Source organism: Mus pahari, chromosome 14 (assembly GCF_900095145.1).
Source record: "Mus pahari chromosome 14, PAHARI_EIJ_v1.1, whole genome shotgun sequence".
Taxonomy (NCBI): Eukaryota; Metazoa; Chordata; class Mammalia; order Rodentia; family Muridae; genus Mus; species Mus pahari.
The window spans coordinates 52,013,541-52,036,785 of NC_034603.1; the positions used below are offsets into that span (position 1 = coordinate 52,013,541).

The window sequence follows — 23,245 nt, forward strand, 5'->3', positions numbered from 1 at the left end:
TTGGCAAATATTCACATATAACTAAATGTTCCAAAACTAATATACATTCCCATATAATATTCCAAAAATATGTATATTAGGATAATATCAATATTTTAGAAACTGATCCAGGTTGCATCTGTGATATGTGGAAATCTCAATGCTGTGCTGACAAATATCCTTACAAGAAAATACTGCACTCATTCAGTATTACACAGTGATTTCATTTGCACAAATGCTCACAGTGCTCTGCCACTTCAGTCAAACGTTTGGAGCACTGGGGAAAGAAAAAATGTGTTTATCTTGATCTCCAAAAAGGGATTTAGGGGTGAGAGCAGGCGGTATATTAGACTGTTTTCATTGCCTGTCAGCTGTGGTAAACCTGAGCTGTCTGCAGTGTCTCTGGATAAGCAGCAACAGTGGCCTTAGTATGTTTGACTGCATTCACTTATACCCTTAGGCATCTCAGCATTTCTGCAGACGCTATAGCACCTTTGGTGAAACCTTTAACAATTGCATCTGTATTAACTGGCTTTCACGAGATACTTTAATTCCTAGGTCTACCAACTACAATAAGTGGAGGGTTCATTGAAGCTTAAGTATATAGCCAGACTAGGTGACAATCTTCTTACCTCTCCGATTTGGCCCTTTACTTCTGGGGTCTGGCCACTTCTAAGCAGAGGGGATCTTCTAAGCAGAGGGATCGTGCTTTTCTTGTTATTTCATGGATCTGCTTTGATCACTTAAGGCTAGATGGCAAAGGCAGCCTCAGGAGTGCACTTTTGGATGTCTCTTATGTGTCAGTGGTGGTAAATTTTTGTTAGGAATAATTAGAGGACTGGAGAGATGGCTCAGCAGGTAAGAGCACTGGCTGCTCTTCCGAAGGTCCTGAGTTCAAATCCCAGCAATCACATGGTGGCTCACAACCACGCATAATGAGATCTGACCCCCTCTTCTGATGTGTCTGAAGTCAGCTACAGAGTACTTATGTATAATAATAAATAAACCTTTGGGCCAGAGCAAGCAGCGACTGAGCGGGGCCAACTGGAGTGAGCAGAGGTCTTAAAAATTCAATTCCCGGGCTGGTGAGATGGCTCAGCAGGTAAGAACACCCGACTGCTCTTCCAAAGGTCCAGAGTTCAAATCCCAGCAACCACATGGTGGCTCATAACCATCCGTAACAAGATCTGACTCCCTCTTCTGGAGTGTCTGAAGACAGTTACAGTGTACTTACATATAATAAATAAATAAATCTTTAAAAAAAAAATTCAATTCCCAACAACTACATGATGACTCACAACCACCTGTACAGCTACAGTGTACTCACATACCTAAAATAAATAAATAAATAAATCTTTTTTTAAAAAAAGGAATAAATTAGAAGTTTGTATCATATAGTAGAAAATGTGAGGAGAGTAATTCAGGAACCAGAACATTGCAAGGAACTTGACAATACAGAAATGCCTGTCCAAGTTTCAATGGGTGACAAATGAAGCATACCTACTTAATGAAGATACGATGATGGCGAGGGCTGTTGACCTACAGCTTCCTCGAGGGTCGGTAGGCCACCATACTGAGAGAAACAGTGACTGTTTCCCTGGCCCAAAGGTTTATTTATTATTATACATAAGTACTCTGTAGCTGACTTCAGACACATCAGAAGAGGGGGTCAGATCTCATTATGCGTGGTTGTGAGCCACCATGTGGTTGCTGGGATTTGAACTCAGGACCTTCGGAAGAGCAGCCAGTGCTCTTACCTGCTGAGCCATCTCTCCAGTCCTCTAATTATTCCTAACAAAAATTTACCACCACTGACACATAAGAGACATCCAAAAGTGCACTCCTGAGGCTGCCTTTGCCTGGATACTTCTTATCTTTCTGGTGGCCAGGGAAGACTTGTTTGGCTCTCCCTGCATAATCATTTCAGAGTTGAGCAGAATAGAGTCTGTCCTAGCGCAGATTCTGCTGCCTTGGTTGCAGCTTTTGTCAAGAAGTATACTAAAATCACTTAACCCACTTGAGTCAACAATGCCCCTGTAAATCAGGACCTGTAATGTCAGCCTTCATCTCACTGGTAGGTACTGGTAGACAGTTGAGGATAGTCCAGGCTACTGGTTTCTCTTGATTGTAGAGTGACTGTGATTGTTGTTGTCTCTTTATAGTTAAGGAAATGGGCTTCATTTCTGTTTTCATCACTACCCTACCCCCATCTCCCAAGCTAATACCAGTCAGATGGGGCTCTTCAGGTGTTCTGTAACTCTATCCTGTGATTTCTCTTTCATTAACATTAAATGCATCTTCTCAGGTGATAAGCATTTGTTACCACAGAAATAATGTTTTCAGCTGTGGGGAGGGACCCCTAGGGTTTCTTTGGGACCCAAAGGGAAAGACATGCACAGATGCTGCTGCTCTCACAGACATTTCCAGAGCATCAGGACATGAGGGAGAAGACATGCAAAGTCACTGAATCTTGCTCCTACGTGAACATGCAGACTTGGGGTTCAATGAAGTGTGCACTAGGGTTCAAAATAACCATCTGTATAATAGAATGGGTAAGTGCTAGAGTCTCTGGGAGTAGCCTCATTCTGGATGCCCTTCTCAATTCATGGAAAAGAGGGTGAAGACATAGTGCACTTAAATAACAAGCTGTTCTTAGTCATCTTAGGTCCCTTTGTCTGAACTTGGTCCTTTCTTGGCATTGCTAGTTTTGTAACTGTTCAGTGTTCTTGTGGTTAGACACATCAAGTATCAAGAGTGGGACCAAAAATAATGTTTCTGAACAGAAAATATCCCTTTCCTATGCAACGAGGAGTATCTGGCTCCTGACATAAATTATGAATATCAGATATTCAGGGTCAGCACAGTGTCTCCTTTTTATTTCATTTCTCCTTTCCAATTTTATTTTAATAATTAAAAATACTGCTGATCACACTGAATGACTTCTAGCAGTGAAGCAGTCTGTCCCAGAAGGACCAGTTGTGGGCCATCAGGTTTATGACAGCCATAAAACCAGAGTCAGATCAGAGTGCGGCCTCCCTGAATGACGGGCCTTCCGCCTCCACCAGACTCCCCATCAACTGACTGCTTTGGAAATGTCTATTTGTTTGGGATTTTTGTTGTTGTTCTGTTTTGTTTTGTTTCCTGGTGCATGTGTAAGAGTGTGTATGCACACACACTTAAAGATATAAATGAAACAGGTATGTAATGCCCTCTGCCTGTTAGAAAGACTAAAGCTATAAAAATAACAAACGGCATGTATTTGCTAGAATGTCAAAGTTATGAGTTTATTTTGTAATGATGTGCTCCTGCCTTCATGAGGTAAACTGGCCGTGGCGGAGGTGTTATTAGTAATATGGACTCAGTGGAGCAGAAAGCCGAGTGACCGAGAGATCAGTGTATCAGTCAGAGAGAGGGCAAATGGAAAGAGACAGCAGGAGAATGAGAAAAGAGCCGCAGAGCCTGGGCTGAGATTAAAGACAGACTGAGAGGAGGATGGCAGCCCACTGGTCAGATACGGTCTCCCCTGCTCACAGCTCCTTCAAAGCAGCTGCCAGCATGGTGCTTGGCTTAGGGCTGCCTGGAAAGGCTTGTTCTCTGTGCTTCCTTATCAAGGAAAGCAGTAATCGTAGAGCAATTTTGCTCTCCATATTCTTTTCCGAACACTCGCTTATGCCTTTCCTAGCTGAAGTTAAATGGAACCAAGGCCAGCGGGATCACAGCAAGGTTATTACTTTGGTCACCAACTTGTTCAGCTTTTGGAAGATCTTGATGCAGGGGGCTGACCCAGCAGGCAGGGGAACCTCTCCAAGCACCTAATAAGAAAGGGCCAATTGAAAATATACAGGCATGGTTTGTTGGCCTTAATTTGTTTAGGTTCTCCCAGGAGACTGAAAATGAATAAAAGTTAGAAAAAAAATTTTTTTCTGATGTTGTTTCTTAGAAAAGAGGAGAGAGAACAGAGAAGAGCGTGTACAGTGAGCCCTCCGAAACTGTTTAGTGCTCTCCAGGGCTACCCTAGATGGCTGGCAATTACTACACACTCAGCAGTTCGCAATAGTCGGTGATCAGGCCGTCTGACTTCCATCTGCTGGGTCAGAAAACCTCCCTCCCTAGAAGAAATTATTAACCAATCTTAGGGAAGAAACGAAACCCTACAATTTCCAAGTCTGAGAATATTTTTTCTTTCTTTTTTTCATTTTTTTAGGGGAAACTTTGTAGTTTCCATTTGCAAGTGCCCCCACCTGACAAGGGTTAAAGTCCTCCAGAGACAATAGGGTGAGGCCTGACATCTTTCCAGGCCTCAGAGGATAATGGGCTTGGGAAGTATATCACAGCCTCACACCCAGCAAACAAAGAGGACTGGAGTCTAGGGGGTCGAGAGCTGTCATGAGCTGCTTCAGGATTCTACCTGGTTTAGGAGTGGGGGAGGGAAACAGTAGGCCAGCTTTAAAAATCAAATGTCAGAAAGTTAATCCTTTAGAAAAATAAGGCACCCAACCCCATAGCCTTTCTTTAACATAGCCTCAGCGTGTGTGTGTGTGTGTGTGTGTGTGTGTGTGTGTGTGTGTGTGTGTGTGTGTGTACGCGTGCTAGACAATAAAAGAAGATGTAGCCAGTACCCCCAAGAGTCCCAGCCTACCTACCACAATGTTTTTTCTCAGAACTAATGTCCTCTACACTTGTCTGTGGTGGCTTCTAGAGAGAGGGAGCTTGATGGTTTTAAAATTACAACAATGTATGTAACTGTTAAAAGTCTTTTTTGTTTTCTAAATTTTCTTTTAGGAAAGAAAATCCTGGCAGTCCCTCTCAACAACCCACAAAAAATGGGTTTGTTTTTGTTTGGTAGAGGGGAAAAATTAAACTGTGTTAGTAAGAATTGGGAAATAATATACATTGTTCTGTCTGTAGAAACCAATGTCTTTTCATTTGCTTATTTGTCTAGGTCCTTGGTCGGGAAGTATACACCTCCAACAACCAGCTTGGGGGCATCCAGATTATGCACAACAATGGGGTTACCCACTCCACTGTTTGTGATGACTTTGAGGGAGTCTTCACGGTCTTACACTGGCTGTCATACATGCCTAAGGTGAGTCGTTCCTGCCCACCATCTCTGCCTCAGCTTATTGTGTTTGAGCTGTTTGAAGAAGTTCTCATGTATTTCTCTGAAACCTGTAGATTTCTTTCTCTTGAAGCTGGCTTTTACCTTCAGAATACCTTTGGATCTCATTAACTTCCACTTTTTTCCAGCCACAGATATTTCATGGCCTATATATGTTCAGATCCCCAAATATTAAGACTTCCTCATCTCTATGAGTTTCCTCTCTGTAGTAGCCGTTTGTCCTCCAGAAGTTTGCTTCTCAGAGAGCAAGGGCAGGATGGATCAGGTCAGAATGCACGAGTGTGTGTTCGGCTCCTAAATGAGAACTGGGAACTGTGCGTGTTCCTTGGAGCTTGACACATGACTGGGATGCTTCTGCTTGATGTCTGGGACCAATGGTGTCATTCTGAAAGCGGGCCCTGCTGTCTTTGTGTGGAGCTATTGCTGCTAAGTTGAGATCTGAGCCTGACATCTGCTGATTGGTGCCCATTCTCTCCCACTCTTTCTCTAGAGCGTACAAAGTTCAGTTCCTCTCCTGAACTCCAAGGATCCTATAGATAGAATCATCGAGTTTGTTCCCACAAAGGCCCCATATGATCCTCGGTGGATGCTGGCAGGCCGTCCTCACCCAAGTACGTATATGTTTAAGGACCTAATAGTATCCTGACTGTCTAGTAACTATCTAACTCTAGCACAAAAGTATATTTGTAAGAAACTTGAGCTCAATTCCCAGAAATAAGGAAGAAATAAGAAAAAAAAGCCCTATGAAGAAAAAGGTAAAAAACTGAAATCTTGGTGAACAAACAGGAGAAAAGTGAGCTTTATCAATCACTTGCTCAGTCACAACTGTGTAGGTGCTGATTCACTCCTTCTGTTTCTTAGGAATTTAGTAGGTCTTTAAACTGTTTAGTATAAGCCATAAAATCCTGGTCTTACAGGACCAGAATCCTTTTTGTTGGGGTGGGTGGGGATCCTGGGGATCAAACTTAGAGAGAGCTTCATTTATGCTAGGTAAGCACTTGATCACTGAGCTGCTACATCTTCAGCCAAGGACCAGACTCTCTGGCCAACCAGTGTCTATGAAAAAGAGCACTGAGCCAATTAAAGGGGTGCATGCCTACAGTTGGGAGGCTGAAGCATAAGAACCATCAGTAGTAGCATGAGGCTAGCTTGGGCTACATGGTGATGCAGGTCCAGCTTAAACTGTGTCTCTAAAACAAAAGGTGAGGTAAGACAGATTAACAGAGTTACCTTGAGAAAATATCTCTAAACTTCAAATGTAGAATTTAACTATATGCTTATTACCAGACTATTGCTGAATATAACACCACCCCCACATCCTAACTATGATACTGGGAAGAGTATTGATAGTAAAATGCTTTTAAGAAGTCCTGAGTTCTATTTCTACAGCCCTCATTTTTAAAAGTTGGGCATGGTAGCATATGCTTGTAATCTCAGCACTGGGGAGGTGAAGACAGATGGATCCCTGGGGACTTGCTGGACATCTAGCCTAGTGTACTGTAGTTCCAGGCCAGTAGATGGCACCTGAGAGATGACAACACCTAAGGCTGTCCTTTTTCCTCACATGCCTCACACACAATGCAGAAAAAAATGGGTGAGTGAAGAAACTAAATTTACATTGTCAATCCACTTGGCAGTTGCTTTTGTAAAGCCCCAGGTAGCCTGTTGTTTTGTTTTGTCTTTCTTTGAGATAAGTTATCTTTGTAGCCCAGGCTGGCCTGGAACTGGTGATGTCGCTCAGATTGGCCTTTAACTCTCAAACCCCTTGCTCCAGTGCTAAGTGCTGAGATTGCCAGCGTGAGCTCCCCACCACACCCCACCCTGCTTTCTCTGAATGGTGTGAGGAAGAAAGTGTTGCTTCTTTCTTGCATGTCTATTGTCACTAATAATTTTTAAAATACTGTGTATCAAGAATGGGTCACAGGGGCTGGAGAGATGGCTCAGTGGTTAAACCACTGGCTGCTCTTCCAGATACAGACTCCAGTTCCAGAAACTACACGGCAGCCCACAACCATCTGTAACTACAGTTCCAAGGAAATCACCGTCCTCCTCTGGCCTCCCTAGGTGCCAGGTACACACCTGGCATACAGACACACATGTGAGCAAAATACTATACACATTAAAATAAAAAATGAATTGCAGAAGATACTTTGTTAAACTTAAGGGCCGTTGTGATTCTGCTGAAGTAAAACGATTTGTTCATAATCAAGACTTAATAGAAGCCACTCAAAGCAGAGTCTGGTGTAGGAGCACTTTCATTTAAATGTCTTATTTTTGCAAGATCCAACAGCTATTGTTTTGATGCAGTTAGACATGATCTCTAACTGTAGATGTTCTAGAAAATTCAAGAGAACTCTGTTAGTTTTAATTTATAATCATAACTCTTTTTTTTTCCAGGCCTTTTCTTATTACTCTTAATAAAATTACCTTTTCTTACATAGGCCAAAAAAAAAAAATCACCATAGTAATCTTTCTCCTCCTTATTTTTATACACGATTATGGTGAGAACCGTAAGTCTGACACAGTGATTGGCCTTAAAAATCTAGGACTTTTCAGGGAATTAAGTGTTTCTCCCCTAAATTCAGAACAGAGCTCAGTAGTGTTCTCCTGGGAAAAATAGAGAAGCATTGTAGTGGCACTCCAGTCCTACATCTAAGAGTGACTTCCTTATGGGACCATCAAGTCCAGCCAGCATAGCCAATGGCTTCTTCCTCCCTCGTCAGCATATGAGGCGGGATGGTTTTGTTGTGGTGGTACTAGAGCCTGAACTCAGGCAAAACCCTACCACCTAGCATACTTCGAGCCAGCTCCCAAGGGTTTTGAAACAAGTAAGCCTTCTGGTCTTGAAATTAATTCTATAGTTCAAATCACTTATGATCGAAGTTAAAATCATAAAATGATCCAGGCATATAAAGTTAAAATTTTCAGTATCCTGGTGAAACTACAAATTTGGTTTAGAACCTTAACTAGAATTTGAGCCCTTTGCAGAGCATAATAGTATATGCATTTAATCTAACAGTGCTTTAAGAGGATGAGGCAGGAGGATTGCAATTCAAGTCTACCCTGGGTAAGATTGTCTTAAAAAGCAAAACACCTTTGTTTCATAGGGTGAACAGAAGCACATATTTAGGTGGGCATTATCCAGGTCATTATTAATAAGAACCACAGAATAAATGAAATGTGTGATAAACTAAGTTTTCTGGTGTTTTTGGATAATATTTTTTCATCGACTCTCTAGTAATTCATCCTGCTGTCTATGTGCAGCTAACACTAGCTCCCAAATCGAGTGACTTCAGATTTTAATTTAGTGGAAGCGTTAAAGAAAGCAGATGATTCCCTATGATAAGTTAAAGCAGATATCTTCTAGGTGAAAAGTTAAAGTCATTTATTAGAGGAGATAGTGCCGTGATATTCTTCAAACTGACGCCCAACACGAGACTGGAATCTAAACGATCAGCTTTGGGCTCACGATAGAGAGATAATTTTGAAATGGATGATCACATTTTACACTGGGGCCATAGAGGCAAGGAATGTAGAACACAGTAATTACAAGTTTAGTCTTGATAAAACACTGTCCGTCCTGTTTAAGTCAGCAGAGGTTAGCTTGCTCAGATCTCTATTTTTAATTGGTTTTGGACTTGAGGTTTAAGGGGGTGGAGGGCTTCGTTCAAATTAGAAAAATCACTGAGAAACTGTGAGCTGAGAGGGCAAATGAGGAAACAGGTATTTGCAGAGCTTTTATGGGGACTTGGTCAAACATTCATGCCCCTGGTTCAAAAGTTTTGTCTTAAACTAAGGTGGTGAAAGTTACATGCCTTGCCAGTTTGGGGAACTGGATAAGGGAAAAAGGTGATGTTATTAAGTATGTGTATATTTTTAAGTGTATAAAGCTTAACCATTATGTGTTTGTTCTGTCAAGGACATGTGTCATGGCCCTTCATGTAGAAAGATCATACTTTGTCAGCCATAAGTAAAGTGAATCTATATTGTTGCATACTGGCAGAGAGACTGAATCTCTCATTTACCTCCAAGTTTGAGTCTTCATCTGATCATTAATACTTAGTATTCTCATCTTCCCATTAAAAGAAAATCAAGTGGAATCAAACAAAATTGTAAGGCAAGTTTTAAAATAGAAATAAACATTTTAAAAACATCTTTAATGACTTGGCTGCCTCTTGACAAATGTTTGTGGTGTCTTGAAAAAAGGCAAGCTATTTATTTAAAGGCATGCAAACTCTCTGCTAGCTGAACCCCATCGTTTAACAATAAATGATGCTTTTGCTGATAAATGATTCCTTCCATGCAGACTAGCAAATGAAATAGGGGATGATTTCTGAAGGCAGATGAACACTCAGTTGCTTAATGCTTCCATCTATTATAATATGGTTAGAAACAACGAACTCCTCAAAACAAATCCCCAGATCCCACCTTAAATCCATCAGCCCAGTGCACTGCCAGTAGGTCGACTCTCTTTATGCTTTTTATGTCTTTCTTACCCCCACCCCCTTTCCTTCACAGCCCAGAAAGGCCAATGGTTAAGTGGGTTTTTTGACTATGGATCTTTCTCAGAAATCATGCAGCCCTGGGCACAGACCGTGGTAGTTGGCAGAGCCAGGTAAGACCTCTTTCGTTTTGGAAACCCTTTTTCTTCCCAAGTTATCATAGTAAAGGAAAGGGTCATGGCTTTTACCAATAAAGCTCTTTGTCTGCATTTTCTAAGAGGATTAGATGAGAGCCAGAGCCAAGGTAATCTACTGATTCCTCTAGTCATTTAGTGTGTCCTTCTAATGAGGTGTTTAGTCTGAAGGCTGATTTTGACAATAGTTCCTTTTTATACTTCTGCAAGAGAAACTCTTGAGAACCTCAAAACCACACTGCAGTCGGCATCACCAGTCAGTTTCTTCCCCAGAAGACCACTTCCTCTCAGGAGCAGGCACCATATGGTTCTCTGTATACCCTGAGAGGGGTTTTTCTGACATCATGACTAGTGCAATGACTTATAATACTGTACTGTATTGTAATAGAATCAGATTTGAATTGAAAAAAAATTTTAATCTGAAGCAGGGGTGAGTAAAATAAGCTGGTATAGGTTGCTGGGATACACATATTTTTCAAGTGGGAAATGGAAGTTTCTATTAAATTTTAATACCCACTCTAAGAAGTGCTTCACTCAACAGCAAGCTCTGTGCAAAATAATCTGTCCTGCTTGCTATAACGAGCACCTGCCAAGGCTGATCTTAATCTAGGTCTGTGCTGCAGACATGCTGCCTGCGAGATCTGCATTGGGGCTCACCTTCCTCCAGGGGGCAATCAGTTTTTCTTATCTTGGTGAAAAGAGGCACCTGCTCAAGATTCTCCAACACGCCACATTGGCTTGAGATTTAGATGCTAGCCTTGAAAATAATTCTAGGCTTTGTGGTTCTCTCAGTACGTCAGGTCAGCATGCCTCGTGCAGCCAGTGACAAGGAGCCATCAGATGGTGAATCCCACAGACAGGGCCTTTCCCTGCAACACTGAATAGGAGTCACCTGAGACAGGAACTCAGAAACTAGCTGCTCATTTTCTTTCAAGTGTCAGGTCTTTCCCTCACCCAAAGCTACAGAATCCATGTGAGAATTATTTTATGTTGGTAAGATACTTGCTGAAGAAGTGGAAGTAGGGCATATAATTAGTCATGGGGTCTCATGCTATATTGAATTTGGTTTTGTTTATTCTGTTTTACCTTTCCTACATATCAAATATGCAAAAGTATTTAAGCCTTCCAAGGCCAAAGTTCTGCTAAAGTCTTACACCTCCTGTGGGATGTGAGACAGCGGTGCTTTACCCTTAAGATCAGACGAATAGCAGTTACCCTGCAACCATCAGTCAGGCTGGCCTTGGATAGCTCAGCTCTTGTCCAACACTCGCTCTGCCTTCTTCCTTTCTTTCCATCTGATGAGTTCTGGGCTTCTTACTCCAAACACATCCACATGCTCAGAAGTATATAAAACAAATGGAGCTAGCTTCTTTCAAAGGCAGTGGCATTTCAAGAAATAAATATAAATGTATTCTTCTGGGATTGTTACTGTAAGTGCTGCCAAAACTCATCTTTGGTATGTATGTTTGGAATATGTGTGCTATTGGCTGTAAATTGTCTTTTATTATTCCATGGCACCTTGTCCAGGGACACACTATAAAACAAGATGTAGCATCTTCATGTGCTAGCCTGATAAAATTTATATGAAGTATAATAGAAAACAGAAGTTGTTCTGAGCTGTTTTCAACTTCAATAAATAACTGTAATACTCGGATAAAGATGTTCTTTATTAGGTCACATGGGCCCTAATATATAAGTTATAAGTTACCGATTTAGGGTGGCTTTTGCAATTACAAGTTTCCAGTTGGAGTGTTAATCATTGTGAACAGAAATATTTCTGAGCTCTCCTGTGTACCTCCTGCTCGTTGTCTGGTTGTCTAGAGGGCTTTTGATTCTGATTCAGTGCAGGCAAGTGACAAGGGGGTGGTGGGTGGTCTCCACTCAGTTCCAGTTAGGTCTCTTGTGAGGAAAAGAATCCATTTCCAGTAGTTGATAGACCAGCTAAAGACCATCCTTCATGGAAAAGTTTGTTATGGACATGTTGTAGGGAATGAGTATAACCCAGCCCAGTCTGAGCCCAGGGGAAAGCCACTGGCAGAGCACAGATGGAATCATTTTCTGGAGGAAGGACTCACCCTGCATCTGATGTCTCCCCCTTGGTTTTTCTTCCTTCTTCCTGATTCATCTCTGATTTCATTCTGGGAAATGAAGGCCAGTATAAAAGATTATTACAGAATATACATGCAAAAGCTTCAAGCTTCTGAATACTAGTTTAACATAGCTTTGAAATTAAGTATCTGCTTCTGATACAGATTCCACCAAGATTATTACTGAAAAAAATTCCTGTCTCATTGTTTTCCACTGAAGCAAAGTCAAGGGCTTGTTTAACTACCAAGGCTCTATCCCGTAAGGCCAGCAGTTTCAGACTGTGCTCCACTATCAAGAGCTGATTGACAGCAAACTGAGATGTTTCATTTGGCAACCACAGAAATAGATGTGTGCACTAGGCTGTTGAGTTCCCTAATTCAGCACTCAGTTTGAATTTATCCTGTTGGGCATCTGAAAATATGAGTGAGTGAGCGGGTACTTTCCATTGTATTTACAAAATGAATGAAACCCAAAGGTCTCCCATTTAACCCCCAGAAACTTCAGTGCCTCCTATGCTCTCTGTTTGCATCTAGTTTTTCTTTCAGTGTTTGCATGCAACTAAAAAATAAAACCTAATTGTAATATTAACATGCATTATGTTCCTGTGTGGCTCTCCCTTTCCCCAGGTTAGGGGGAATACCCGTGGGAGTCGTTGCTGTAGAAACCCGAACCGTGGAACTCAGTATCCCAGCTGACCCTGCGAACCTGGATTCTGAGGCCAAGGTTGGTTACCTCAAGTGTCCCTTTGTGCCTGGAGTTTGCTTCCCTTCTACAGTGCCTATGATGTATTGAGTGTGTTGCAAGCCACTAGATTTTAGAGGGAAGGGTGGCAGCCGCCTGAAATGATTACAGAACACCGATCACTTTCAAGATGCTTGTAGATAACTGCAAGCAAAGTTTTATGTGAAAAGTTAACTAAGCCCTGGCAGTCATCTTAGTGATGCTGGAAAGCAGTCTGCTTTTGTTGGGCAGGTAGTCTTACAGAGAAGCAACTGGTGCTGATGTTTATCTGTTCCAGATTCCCTGAGTGATAATATAGTCTTTTCTTTTCTTCTTTTTTTTTCCCCTAAGATTTATTTATTTATTTTATGTATGTGGGTAGCTGTACAGATGGTTGGGAGCCTTCAGGTGGTTGTTGGGAATTGAATTTTTAGGACCTCTGCTCGATTTGGTCAACCCCGCAGCCCTGCTCACTTCGGTCAGGTTGGCTCCTCTCCGTTCCACTTGGTCCAGTCAACTCTGCTCACTCAATTCATTCTTGCTCTATCCCAAAGATTTATTTATTATTATATATAAGTATACTGTAGCTGACTTAGGACACACCAGAAGAGGGCATCAGATCTCATTATGGGTGGTTGTGAGCCACCATGTGGTTGCTGGGATTTGAACTCAGGACCTTTGGAAGAGCAGTCAGTGCTCTTACCCACTGAGCCATCTTGCCAACTGTTTGTTTGTTTTTTATTTCTTTTTTGTTGTTGTTTTGTTTTGTTTTAATTGGATATTTTTCTTATTTACATTTCAGATGTTATCCCCTTTCCTGGTTTCCCCTCCAAAAAACATCATCCCCCTATTCCTTTCCCCCTCCTCCTGGTCATCAACCCACCCACTCCTGCCTCCTGGCCCTCACATTCCCCCACACTGGGGCATAGAACCTTCATAGGACAAAGGGCCTCTTCTCCCATTGATTTCCGACTAGGCCATCCTCTGCTGCATATGCAGCTGGAGCAATGCATTCCACCATGTGTGCTCTTTGGTTGGTGGTTTAGTCCCTGGGAGCTCTGGGGGTACTGGCCAGTTAAAGGGTCTCCTTCAAATTGTGTTAATAACTGGTTCCTCCTTTACTTTCCCCAACAGATAATCCAGCAGGCCGGCCAGGTTTGGTTCCCAGACTCTGCATTTAAGACCTATCAAGCTATCAAGGACTTTAACCGTGAAGGGCTACCTCTAATGGTCTTTGCCAACTGGAGAGGTTTCTCTGGTGGGATGAAAGGTGACTGATGGGCCGGGTAGATGGTGACAGGCCTGCTCTGGGCTAAGAAGGGAACCAGTGATTGCTAGGCAGGGGCTGGGAGGCAGGGGAAAGAGGTTGGTGGTGGAGTTTCAGTAATAGTGGGCCTGTGGGCCTGGTGGTGCATGCCTTTAGTCCCAGGTGGAGCTCTGAGTTCCATGGTAGCCAGAGCTGCACAGAGAAACCCTATCACCTCTCTACCCCACCCCCCAAAAATTACTGAATAATCTAGAATTGTGTAGGTGGGCTACTTGCTATTGAAGATTCAGCATGTTAGCTGGTGGCTCTGGTAGTCTGGTGGGAAGTATTTTTACTTACTACCTCTTTCTGACATGTTCTTCACTCACATTACTCTCTAACATTCATGGATGACCAAGATGTATTCTGAAATTAGCAGTAACTGCAAGAACATGAAAAAACTATACTACAGACTGGCTGTTCTTTGGCAATTTGTGATATCTTTTTATTATCCACTAACAGCCTGAGGCCTCTGGCTCCAGCAGATTAGACCATTAGTATAAAGGCTGTAGTCCATGCCATGGGAGTTTCCTAGTGATTAGGCAGCCAGTGTCACCATTAACTAAAAATTCTCCATGACCAGAGCCACTGTGGACAGTCCAGGGAGAGCCTTTCAAAAAATGATTACCTCATCTAAGGATAGATACCCACAGCTGTGCAAAGGCCAGCATTTGCACCTAAGGCTGTGAGAGCATGCCAATGGCTCCATTCATCATTCACCTCAGGATTCTGAAGGAATACATGGGATGGGGGAATGGAAGGAGCTGACACACGGAAGTGATTAAGACTGCTCAGATTGTAGAGATGTAAAATAATGAGCCCTCCATAGAGAGCCTGTGCAAAACTTAGAACAGGAGCGCCTCTGCTTTCTCAGGGAGGGACAGCCTCCCCTTTGTAGGTCACTGTCCATGTGTGAGATGTATTCACAGTGTTTGCCAATGACGTACCCTGGCCTGACCAGGCCTCATTGAGAAAATGAAAAGCTGTTACTGTTTTGGTTTAGGTTTTGGTTTTGTTGTTGTTTTTGTTTTGGGGTTTTTTGTTTGTTTGTTTTTAGTTTTTTGGGTTTTTTTCCTTGCTTTGCTTTTACTGTTTTTGTGGTCATCAAAAAGACCATTTTTATTAGAGAAAAACCACTTTTCCTGGAGAAGGCTTTCACTGTACATTACAGCTTAATGTTTATGTACTTTTTAAAAACTATTTTTTTATGTATCTGGGTGTTTTGTCTCCAGGTATTTATGTGCATTACATGTATGCCTGGTGCCTGCTGAAGCCAGCAGAGAATGCCAGGTTCCCTGGAACTGGAGTTACAAATGTTTGTGAGCCACCATGTAGTGCTGGGAACTAAACCCAGGTCCAATGCAAGAGAAATAAATGTTCTAGCCACTTTCCAGCCCCTTGAGGACTTTACTTTTTTTATTATTATTTATTTGGTTGTGGGGAGGGGAGGAGGAAGGGCTAAAGGACAACTTGTTGGTTCTCTTCTCCCATCATATAGGTCCTGGAATTCCAACTCAAGTTGTTGGATATAATAGCGAGCACCTTTACCCACTGAGCCATGTTGCCATCCCTTACATATATGTTTTTTAAATATAAAGGTAAATCATCTGTACAAATACTGTGAGAAAAGAAGTATGTAGTTTAATCCGGTCAGTTATACACACTTTTACTGAGTCCCTGGGTACACCTTTATTAGGTGTCTCTGGAGAAAAAAGGATGTCAGAGGCAGACATTGCCTCAAGGAGTCAAGAAAAATGTTCTTTGGAAAATGAGATAAAACTGTAATATATAAGCAAAATACCAGGGGATTCAAGAGAAGATACCACATGGAAGCTAGGATGGAGAGAGCTGTTAACACTCTTGTTCACACATGTGGGGTTCAGTTCGTATTGGCTCTCATTTTCCCTCCTACTTCCTTCCGTTTGATTTACGCTGAAACCTGAGGGCTCAGTGATGCTCCGTATGCCTTCACTGCAGGCACTAAGAATGCAGGGAGTCTCCCTACCGAGCCTGTCTTCCTCGAGGTCAGAGTTGCCGTCTACTAAAAGACGGCTAAGTGGCTAGAGCATTTATTTCTCCTGCATTGGACCTGGGTTTAGTTCCCAGCACCACACAGTGGCTCACAAACGTTTGTAACTCCAGTTCCAGGGAACCTGGCATCCTCTGCTGGCTTCAATTCTGCTGCCTGTTTTGACGCCAGTCCCTTATATTGATTGCTAAGTCCTGAAATATTAAGTACAAAATGAAGATTCATTGAAGGCAAGACTAGTACTACATTCTGTAATTCTAGCACTTGGGAGGCTGAGGCAGGAGGATTGATGTGAGTTTGAGGCCAACCCGGACTACATACCACCTGTTCTCAGTGTGGTGTGGACGGGTTATTGAATCTGTGTACTAGAAACTAAATTACCTGCGATCACACTGTCTTCTGTAATCACAAGCATCTCTAAGAGACATGTCAAATTTCTGTGTGCAGTGTACATGAATTAAGGTTTGGCTGAAGTAAATCAAGTAAATCTCCATAAGTGAGTAGCTTTAAAAAAATGACCGAGTTGATAGAAGAGTATGGATCCCTCTTTCCTTTTTAAAGAGTAAGTAAGTAAGTGTGTGTGTGTGTGTGTGTGTGTGTGTGTGTGTGTAGGGGTGCATACACACCACAGTGCATTTGAGGGGTCAAACCTCTAAGTGAGTTTGAGATCTAACGTTCTCAGATTTGCTCACTGAGGGCATTCACACACTGAACCATCCTGCCTGCCCATCTCTCTAGAGCTCTCTGGCTAACCAGAGTCCAGGACCAGAACCAGTCAACTTATAAAACCCTTGGATATCTAGAAAAAAATGTATCGCTTGTCTGTTTTCCCCTCTGTCCCAAGTGCCTGTGGTTATTATAGGTACAAATAGCTAGAGCTCAGAAATGAGTTTTGTTTTATTTTTTTCCTGAACATTAGAGCAAATTCAAAATTAGGCTGAACTCCTTGTCTTAAAAAAAGTTATTTTTTAATTGTAATAAAAGATACATAGTCCTCATTTTAACCATTTCTATGTGTACAATATATTGGTTAACTCTCTTAATAGAGTGACTTTACAATTATTTACTTCTATCTCAAACTTTATCATTCAACTTAATCTCTGCTCACTAAATAATTCCTGTCCCTGGTTGGAAATGAGTCATTGGCCTAATATAGTCCAGAGCATAGTTCTTTCTTCTCAGCTTAGGTGTGATGCCGTCCATTTACATGTCACACAAGACACAGAGGCTTTAGGCGAGATAGAGGTCTGTGTGAGCACAGGAGGGGAGAACACTCTCATGTGTACATACAGGTCAGGATGCTTCTCACCTATTATCTCACGGAAGAGGACCTAAACTGAGAGCCTCTTGTCATTCTCCACATCCCTTGGGGAGATGTTTGCAGTTTTGGTTTCAATACTGACTGGGGATTATGCAGGGAGGGAAAATAAACAATTATGCCATCCCTCAGTGCACACAAACACACAGCCAGGAGCCGACTGCACTGTGGGTAAAATGACTCCAAAATTGTGTGTAATGAGTAGGAAAAGATTAGAGACAGCTCTTGCTATGCTGAAAATTGACATTAGTGGGGAGAGAAAAAAAAAAAAAAGAAAAAAAAAACCTCTTTACTAGTCGGCCTAGGAGGTCTAATTCGAGCAGTAAAAAATATAAATAAATAAATAAAAGCTTGTCAAGATGGTATTGGTGCTTTTTTTCCAATGAGCTCTATCTGGCCGGAAGGCTATTCAGCATAATGCAAAATTAAATTATAAAAACTGGCTGAATATTTAGATGGAAGAGCCATTTGGAAGCAGTTTATTTAGACGAACCGGCAATGACCCACAACAGGGAGACATCAAGCGTGAAATTTACTAGAAATTAGCACCAGGGTCCCAGCCTCAGCGTGAATAGCTTGATAGGATGCAAATCCCAGTGATATTAAGCCGCCTCACTGCTGGTGCTACAGGGTCACTCTCAGTTGGCTTTTCATGTTATACTTATTATTTTTTCCTAGGACAGGTTATAAATAACAATAAAAAAACCACATTTATTGAAAACTTTAACTGGAATGAAGTCTATTTTAAAGTCTCTGATTACTTGGATGTTGAAATGCAATGTCCACCAGCTGTAATGAACTCAGGAGAGATAGTACATGTATGCAGCTTACATGTGCGTGCCTAGTGTTTACCTCAGTGCCTAGCATAATCTTGCCTAAGCCAATAAGATCTGTTCCAGTTTACTAGTGTGGGGCACTGCGGAAATACTTCCACACCCTACTCCCTTGTTGGTATATGTGGTTGCCACAGCTTATCCATGTTGTATAACAATAAAGGCCCCAGGCAGAGTTGGTGCTGGATTCGGGGTGTGATCACCATTCATGCACATGTACTTTCCCAGGGTTAGAAAGCTCCTTCCTCTCCAGTGAAGAACGGATCAATATTTCTGTTTCCAGTCCAGTTGCATTTCTCAGGCACCAGAACGACAAGCAAATGTGTGGCTTTAAATTTCCCTGAACCGAATCTACCATAAACCCTTGGAGACCCTTCTGCTGATGGTCTTAGCCAAGTCTCTATTTCTTAAAATGTGGGAGGGTTTCAGACATTTGTATGTCAGATCATTGTTTCAAAATACTTGGTTTGGCAAAACTTGTGATTCAGTATTAGCATATTAATCGTAGAATTTGCTATGTGTCTGTATTTGAATAGCCTGTTTGGGAGTGTTTTGACAGTTACAGTTTAGGTCTGATGGTGTTCCAGGGGAGATAGAAGTGTTATTTTAGCTCCAAGCATGGCAGCTCTAAAAAAGCCTAAAGTCCCTTTCCTTTGTCAGATTTAGAGCTTGAAGATATTCGTTTGGCAGCTAGATCTAAGCCCCTCACATAACTGCTCATGCCATCAATACAGCTCCTGACATCTCTGAACATAAAGGAAATCCAGGCCACATTTAGATAGGTTCAATCACTCAAGTCTCTTCTGGGTTTAGTGTAGTCAGCCATTAGATGTAAGAGATTCCTCTCAAGCCTCACATGCTTTCCAAACAGTTAAGGATGAGTCAAGGAAGATAGTAAAATGGTAACTTTAAAGTCCTAAGTTTGAAGCTGGGCATGCTAATATGTGCTTGTACTCTCAGCAATCAGGAGGCAGACCTGAAGTTAAAGGCCAACCTGAGGTACATAGTGATACCCTATCTCAGAAGAAAAACTTCATTTGAATATCATATCTGCCATTTATTCTTACTTAACTATGCTTTCTGTTGCTTAACTGTAACATGGATATAGGAAAAATGTAAATATTCTGATTAATAATATGTATTTTTAGCTGGGCACACAAGTGTATGTGTGTGCAGTCATGATTCCTGCTGTGCAGTAATCTACTCAGGACGTGTGTGTGTGTGTGTGTGTGTGTGTGTGTGCGCGCGCGCGCACGCGCGCGCACACACACACAGTGGTGATTCCTGCTCTGCAGTAATCTACCCAATGATGAAAAGGAAGAACCAAAGTCCTTTTCACTAAAATGAAAATTTTTCACTGTTTCATTTTAGCTTCCACATGTGTGAAGTTAAGCTGTGCTTTGTTATGTTTCCGAGATAGTGTTTCTTTGTGTAGCCCTGGCTATTCTGGAATTCCCTCTGTAGACCAGGCTGTCCTGGAACTCACAAAGATCTGCCTGCCTCTGCCTCGGGAATGCTGGAATTTGCCTAGCTGGGTTTTTATGCAATGGATGAAAATATAGGAAAAGTCTTGCTCTTCAGAGAGTTAGCTGTTAACCAGATGGACGGTGTGGGGGAGATTTTGATAGAAATACACTTTAACAAATGAAAATGAGAAAAATGCCTGTAAACCTTGTCTTAGTTTACCTGTAACATCATTTGTTTCCAAGGCATATGACTTTTGTTCTGTCTTTTGCTTTATTTTCATCTTTTAATCTACTCTTCCGTTTCTCCTCTGTGCACATACCAAGAGGACCACTCCTTCCTGCTGCTTGTTCTGAAACTGTACTCTTGGCAGTACTGAAAAATGTACCGCTAATTACACAATTATTTTATTATGTAGCACTAGTTGAAATATCCACTAAAGAATTAATTTAGTTAAAATAATTTGAACTGAGCAATTATTTTCATAAGCACAGAATTAGCGTAAAATGCTTAAAGTCCTTTATTCCCGCTCTTCATACAGCAGTTGTGTAATTAGCAGTAAATTTTTTTTTTTTTTGGTCTTTGCTTTCTACCCAAAGAAATAAATGTCATCACTCTGATCATATATACAGAGTATATGACCATATGCATTTCACATAGAATAGGAAATGTATCCTGGGCAACTTGGAATGTCTGAAGTCCTCACAGATATGCCAGGTTAGAGCAGTGGTCAAAGGCGGCTGCCTCACAGTAAACTGTGCTCACTGGTGCTCTGAATACAGAGCCATATTTACTCTGGAGACCGTGGCAGTTTAATTTGCCCATAACTACAGTGAAAGCAGTTTCTATTTGGTTTGTTCTTAACTTCCTGAAAAAATGCGTCTTTGCCTTGGAGTTCCAGAATTGATTTATTCCAAATTGAGCTCCTCTCTGGATAGGAGACTTTGAACCCAGTTGAGTCTGCTATTTGTTGTTTGGGAAGGGTCCTGTGTGGCTGCAGTGAAGTGCTCATTAAATGTCTGGACTCAGAACCCTAAACTAGCAGTGTTCAAACCTTACAGAGCTGGGAAGTGGGAAGCATTGGGAAATGGGTGGCTGACCCCAGGACTCTCTCATCTGTGCACCAAGGGTCTTTGTCTGCAAGCTGCTCCTGGCTTTGGGGGGACTACAGAGTTTTCTTTAACAGAATGAAAAGAATGTGGCCATGTGAGATTTCATATATGAGTGTGCATATATAATTTTTCCCACTGATACCCTATTAAAAAGTACAATTATTACATACTTTTTCTTATATTCTTTCAAAAGTATTTATGCTTATTCACTCATTACCTGCTAGCCTTAAGCACTGAGTGTGTTTCAAACCTTTGTATGTACAGGGATGAAAAGTCCGCAGTTTTTATTTTATTTGGAAATAAGGTCTAAGTTGTTCAGGTTGATCTGGAACTCATCCTATAGTCCAGGCTGGCTACACAACTCACCACCATTCTCCTGCCTCAGCCTCCCAAATACAAGGAATTATGGGATTATTGGTGTGCCCTACCACTCCTGGCTCCAGTTTTTAAGGAAGCATTCTTTTTTCAAGACCCATTACCATTAGCTGCATATTTTAAGAACTCATTGTATGCTAAGAATCGTGAAAGGAATTGAAAGAAGCTGGAATAGTTCCTTCCTTCAGAAAACTTAATGTAGTGAGAGAGATCACATATTGACATGAAAAATACTTAACGTTTGTAGAGCAAGTATGAATTAATGTGGTGAAACCTGGATACCGAAATGCAGGGATGATATAAAATGGATATTTAATCGTGGGCTTTGCATACTGTGTCTTGTGAAAGATTGCGTTTCTGTCGTGTGCTTTTGAAGCTCCTCTGAAATCTTGAGTGGGATACAGATGGAGGCTTGTGGCTGGAACCCTAACACCTGTCACTTTTCCCATGAGCAACCTCCTCATGGAGACAGAACGTCTGTTTTCTGCATGTCCCATAACATGAAAGCTCTGCTTTGAAGAGAAGTTTGATTGTTTCTCATTTGTTTCATTCTCCATAGATATGTATGACCAAGTGCTCAAGTTTGGCGCTTACATTGTGGATGGCTTGCGGGAATGTTCCCAGCCTGTAATGGTTTACATTCCCCCCCAGGCTGAGCTTCGGGGTGGTTCTTGGGTTGTGATCGACCCTACCATCAACCCTCGGCACATGGAGATGTACGCTGACCGAGAAAGCAGGTATCATGCCTTCTTTATTGCATTCCATGCCTTCAGGGACCCTCTAGCTGTTGCTACCCCATCCCCCAGAACATTATAGTCACGACAACTTCATTTTAATTTGTCCATTCCTAAAAGACTCCAAGGTGAGGAAAATACACTTCTAAATAGTGTCTGCTGGCACAAGGAAACCAGGCTAGAGTCAGCTTTTCTCAGTCTAGGCCCCATCCCAGATTATTTTACTACAAAGTCCTCCTACAAACTCGGAAAGATTCTCCCTTCCCATTCTCTATTTGGATAAGGATATTAACAATCTCTTTTTGGGGCAGACTTTTCTTTTTAAAGGAAGACTCAAATGTAACCAGAACTTTTAAGGGTGTGTGTGTGTGTGTGTGTGTGTGTGTGTGTGTGTGTGTGTGTGTGTTATTAAGATTTCTTTTTATTTATATGTATATGCATGTGTCTGTGAGCATGTATGCCATGTGTGGGGGCTATCATTAGAGGTCAGAAGAGGGTGTCAGATCCCGAAACTGGAGTTAGGCAATTCTAAGCCACTATGGATGCTGGGAATCAAATACAGGTCCTCTGGAAGAGCAGCAAGTATTCTTAACCACTGAGCCATCTCTCCAGCCGAGTTCTGGAGTTTAATCCACTAATTGTAGATAAATTTGGAGTGGTCTTTGCTCTTCTGGGATTGCCTCTACTGTTAATGGGCTCACCTACACTCTGTGACTCCAGACCAAAGTTGTCCCCTTCTGTTGGAGTACAGGGGCTTCACTCTGACTACATTTATAAACCACCCCACTGCCAAAAAGAGACAAAACTGCAGAGAAGTCCAGATCTGTAAGAAAGTAGCTCTTGAAAGCCAAGCATCCTCTTGTGTGTTTGCAGTGCTTGTCTGAAACCATCAGCATCATTGTCCATGTGCGTTACTACATCCCCTCATTTTATTGGAACACCCGCCTCTATCTCCCCAAATTTTAGCCTTCTACTCCAAGAGCTACTTAGGAAAGAAAGTACAGTATTTTCACTTTAGAATCCCTAAGCTGATGCTCTACACCAACAAGTCTCTTATTTTTAAGCCCTAAGCTATCCCCTGATAGCAGATCAGAGAGGTAGCTACAGCATCCTGCCCAGTGCTATGCAAGTCAGCAAAGTGAAGGCCTTGGAATTCCGTACAGTAAATGTTAACAGTATTCTGACACCAGAAACCCTTCTGTAAACAGTTTTTTAAAGTCCATTAAGAAATACCTATCTAAGTTGGGTGTGGTGGCGCACGCCTTTAATCCCAGCACTTGGGAGGCAGAGGCAGATAGATTTCTGAGTTCGAGGCCAGCCTGGTCTACAGAGTGAGTTCCAGGACAGCCAAGGCTATACAGAGAAAACCCTGTCTCGAAAAACCAAAAAATAAAAATTTTTTAAAAAATTAAAAAAAAAAAAAACTAAAAGAAATACCTATCTAATGCCTCTTAGCCTGGCCTAAAGTGTGTGCTTCCAGAAATACATTAACAGCTGTTGTACAGGACAGTCATTACCAACACTACTCCCTA

The 23,245-nt window shown here is 41.8% G+C and overlaps 1 protein-coding gene across 9 annotated transcripts in view; it reads left to right on the forward strand.

Moving 5' to 3' along the window:
* Acaca (acetyl-CoA carboxylase alpha) overlaps window positions 1-23,245 on the forward strand; it is a 271,090-nt gene that overhangs the window by 228,251 nt on the left and 19,594 nt on the right. For all 9 annotated transcript variants that reach the window (XM_021211498.1, XM_029546021.1, XM_029546020.1 and 6 more), the window contains 6 exons: window positions 4,922-5,065; window positions 5,589-5,709; window positions 9,617-9,713; window positions 12,449-12,545; window positions 13,677-13,812; window positions 21,539-21,716. In XM_021211498.1, coding sequence (XP_021067157.1) covers window positions 4,922-5,065; window positions 5,589-5,709; window positions 9,617-9,713; window positions 12,449-12,545; window positions 13,677-13,812; window positions 21,539-21,716 — 773 coding nt within the window. The remainder of the gene's footprint in view (window positions 1-4,921; window positions 5,066-5,588; window positions 5,710-9,616; window positions 9,714-12,448; window positions 12,546-13,676; window positions 13,813-21,538; window positions 21,717-23,245) is intronic.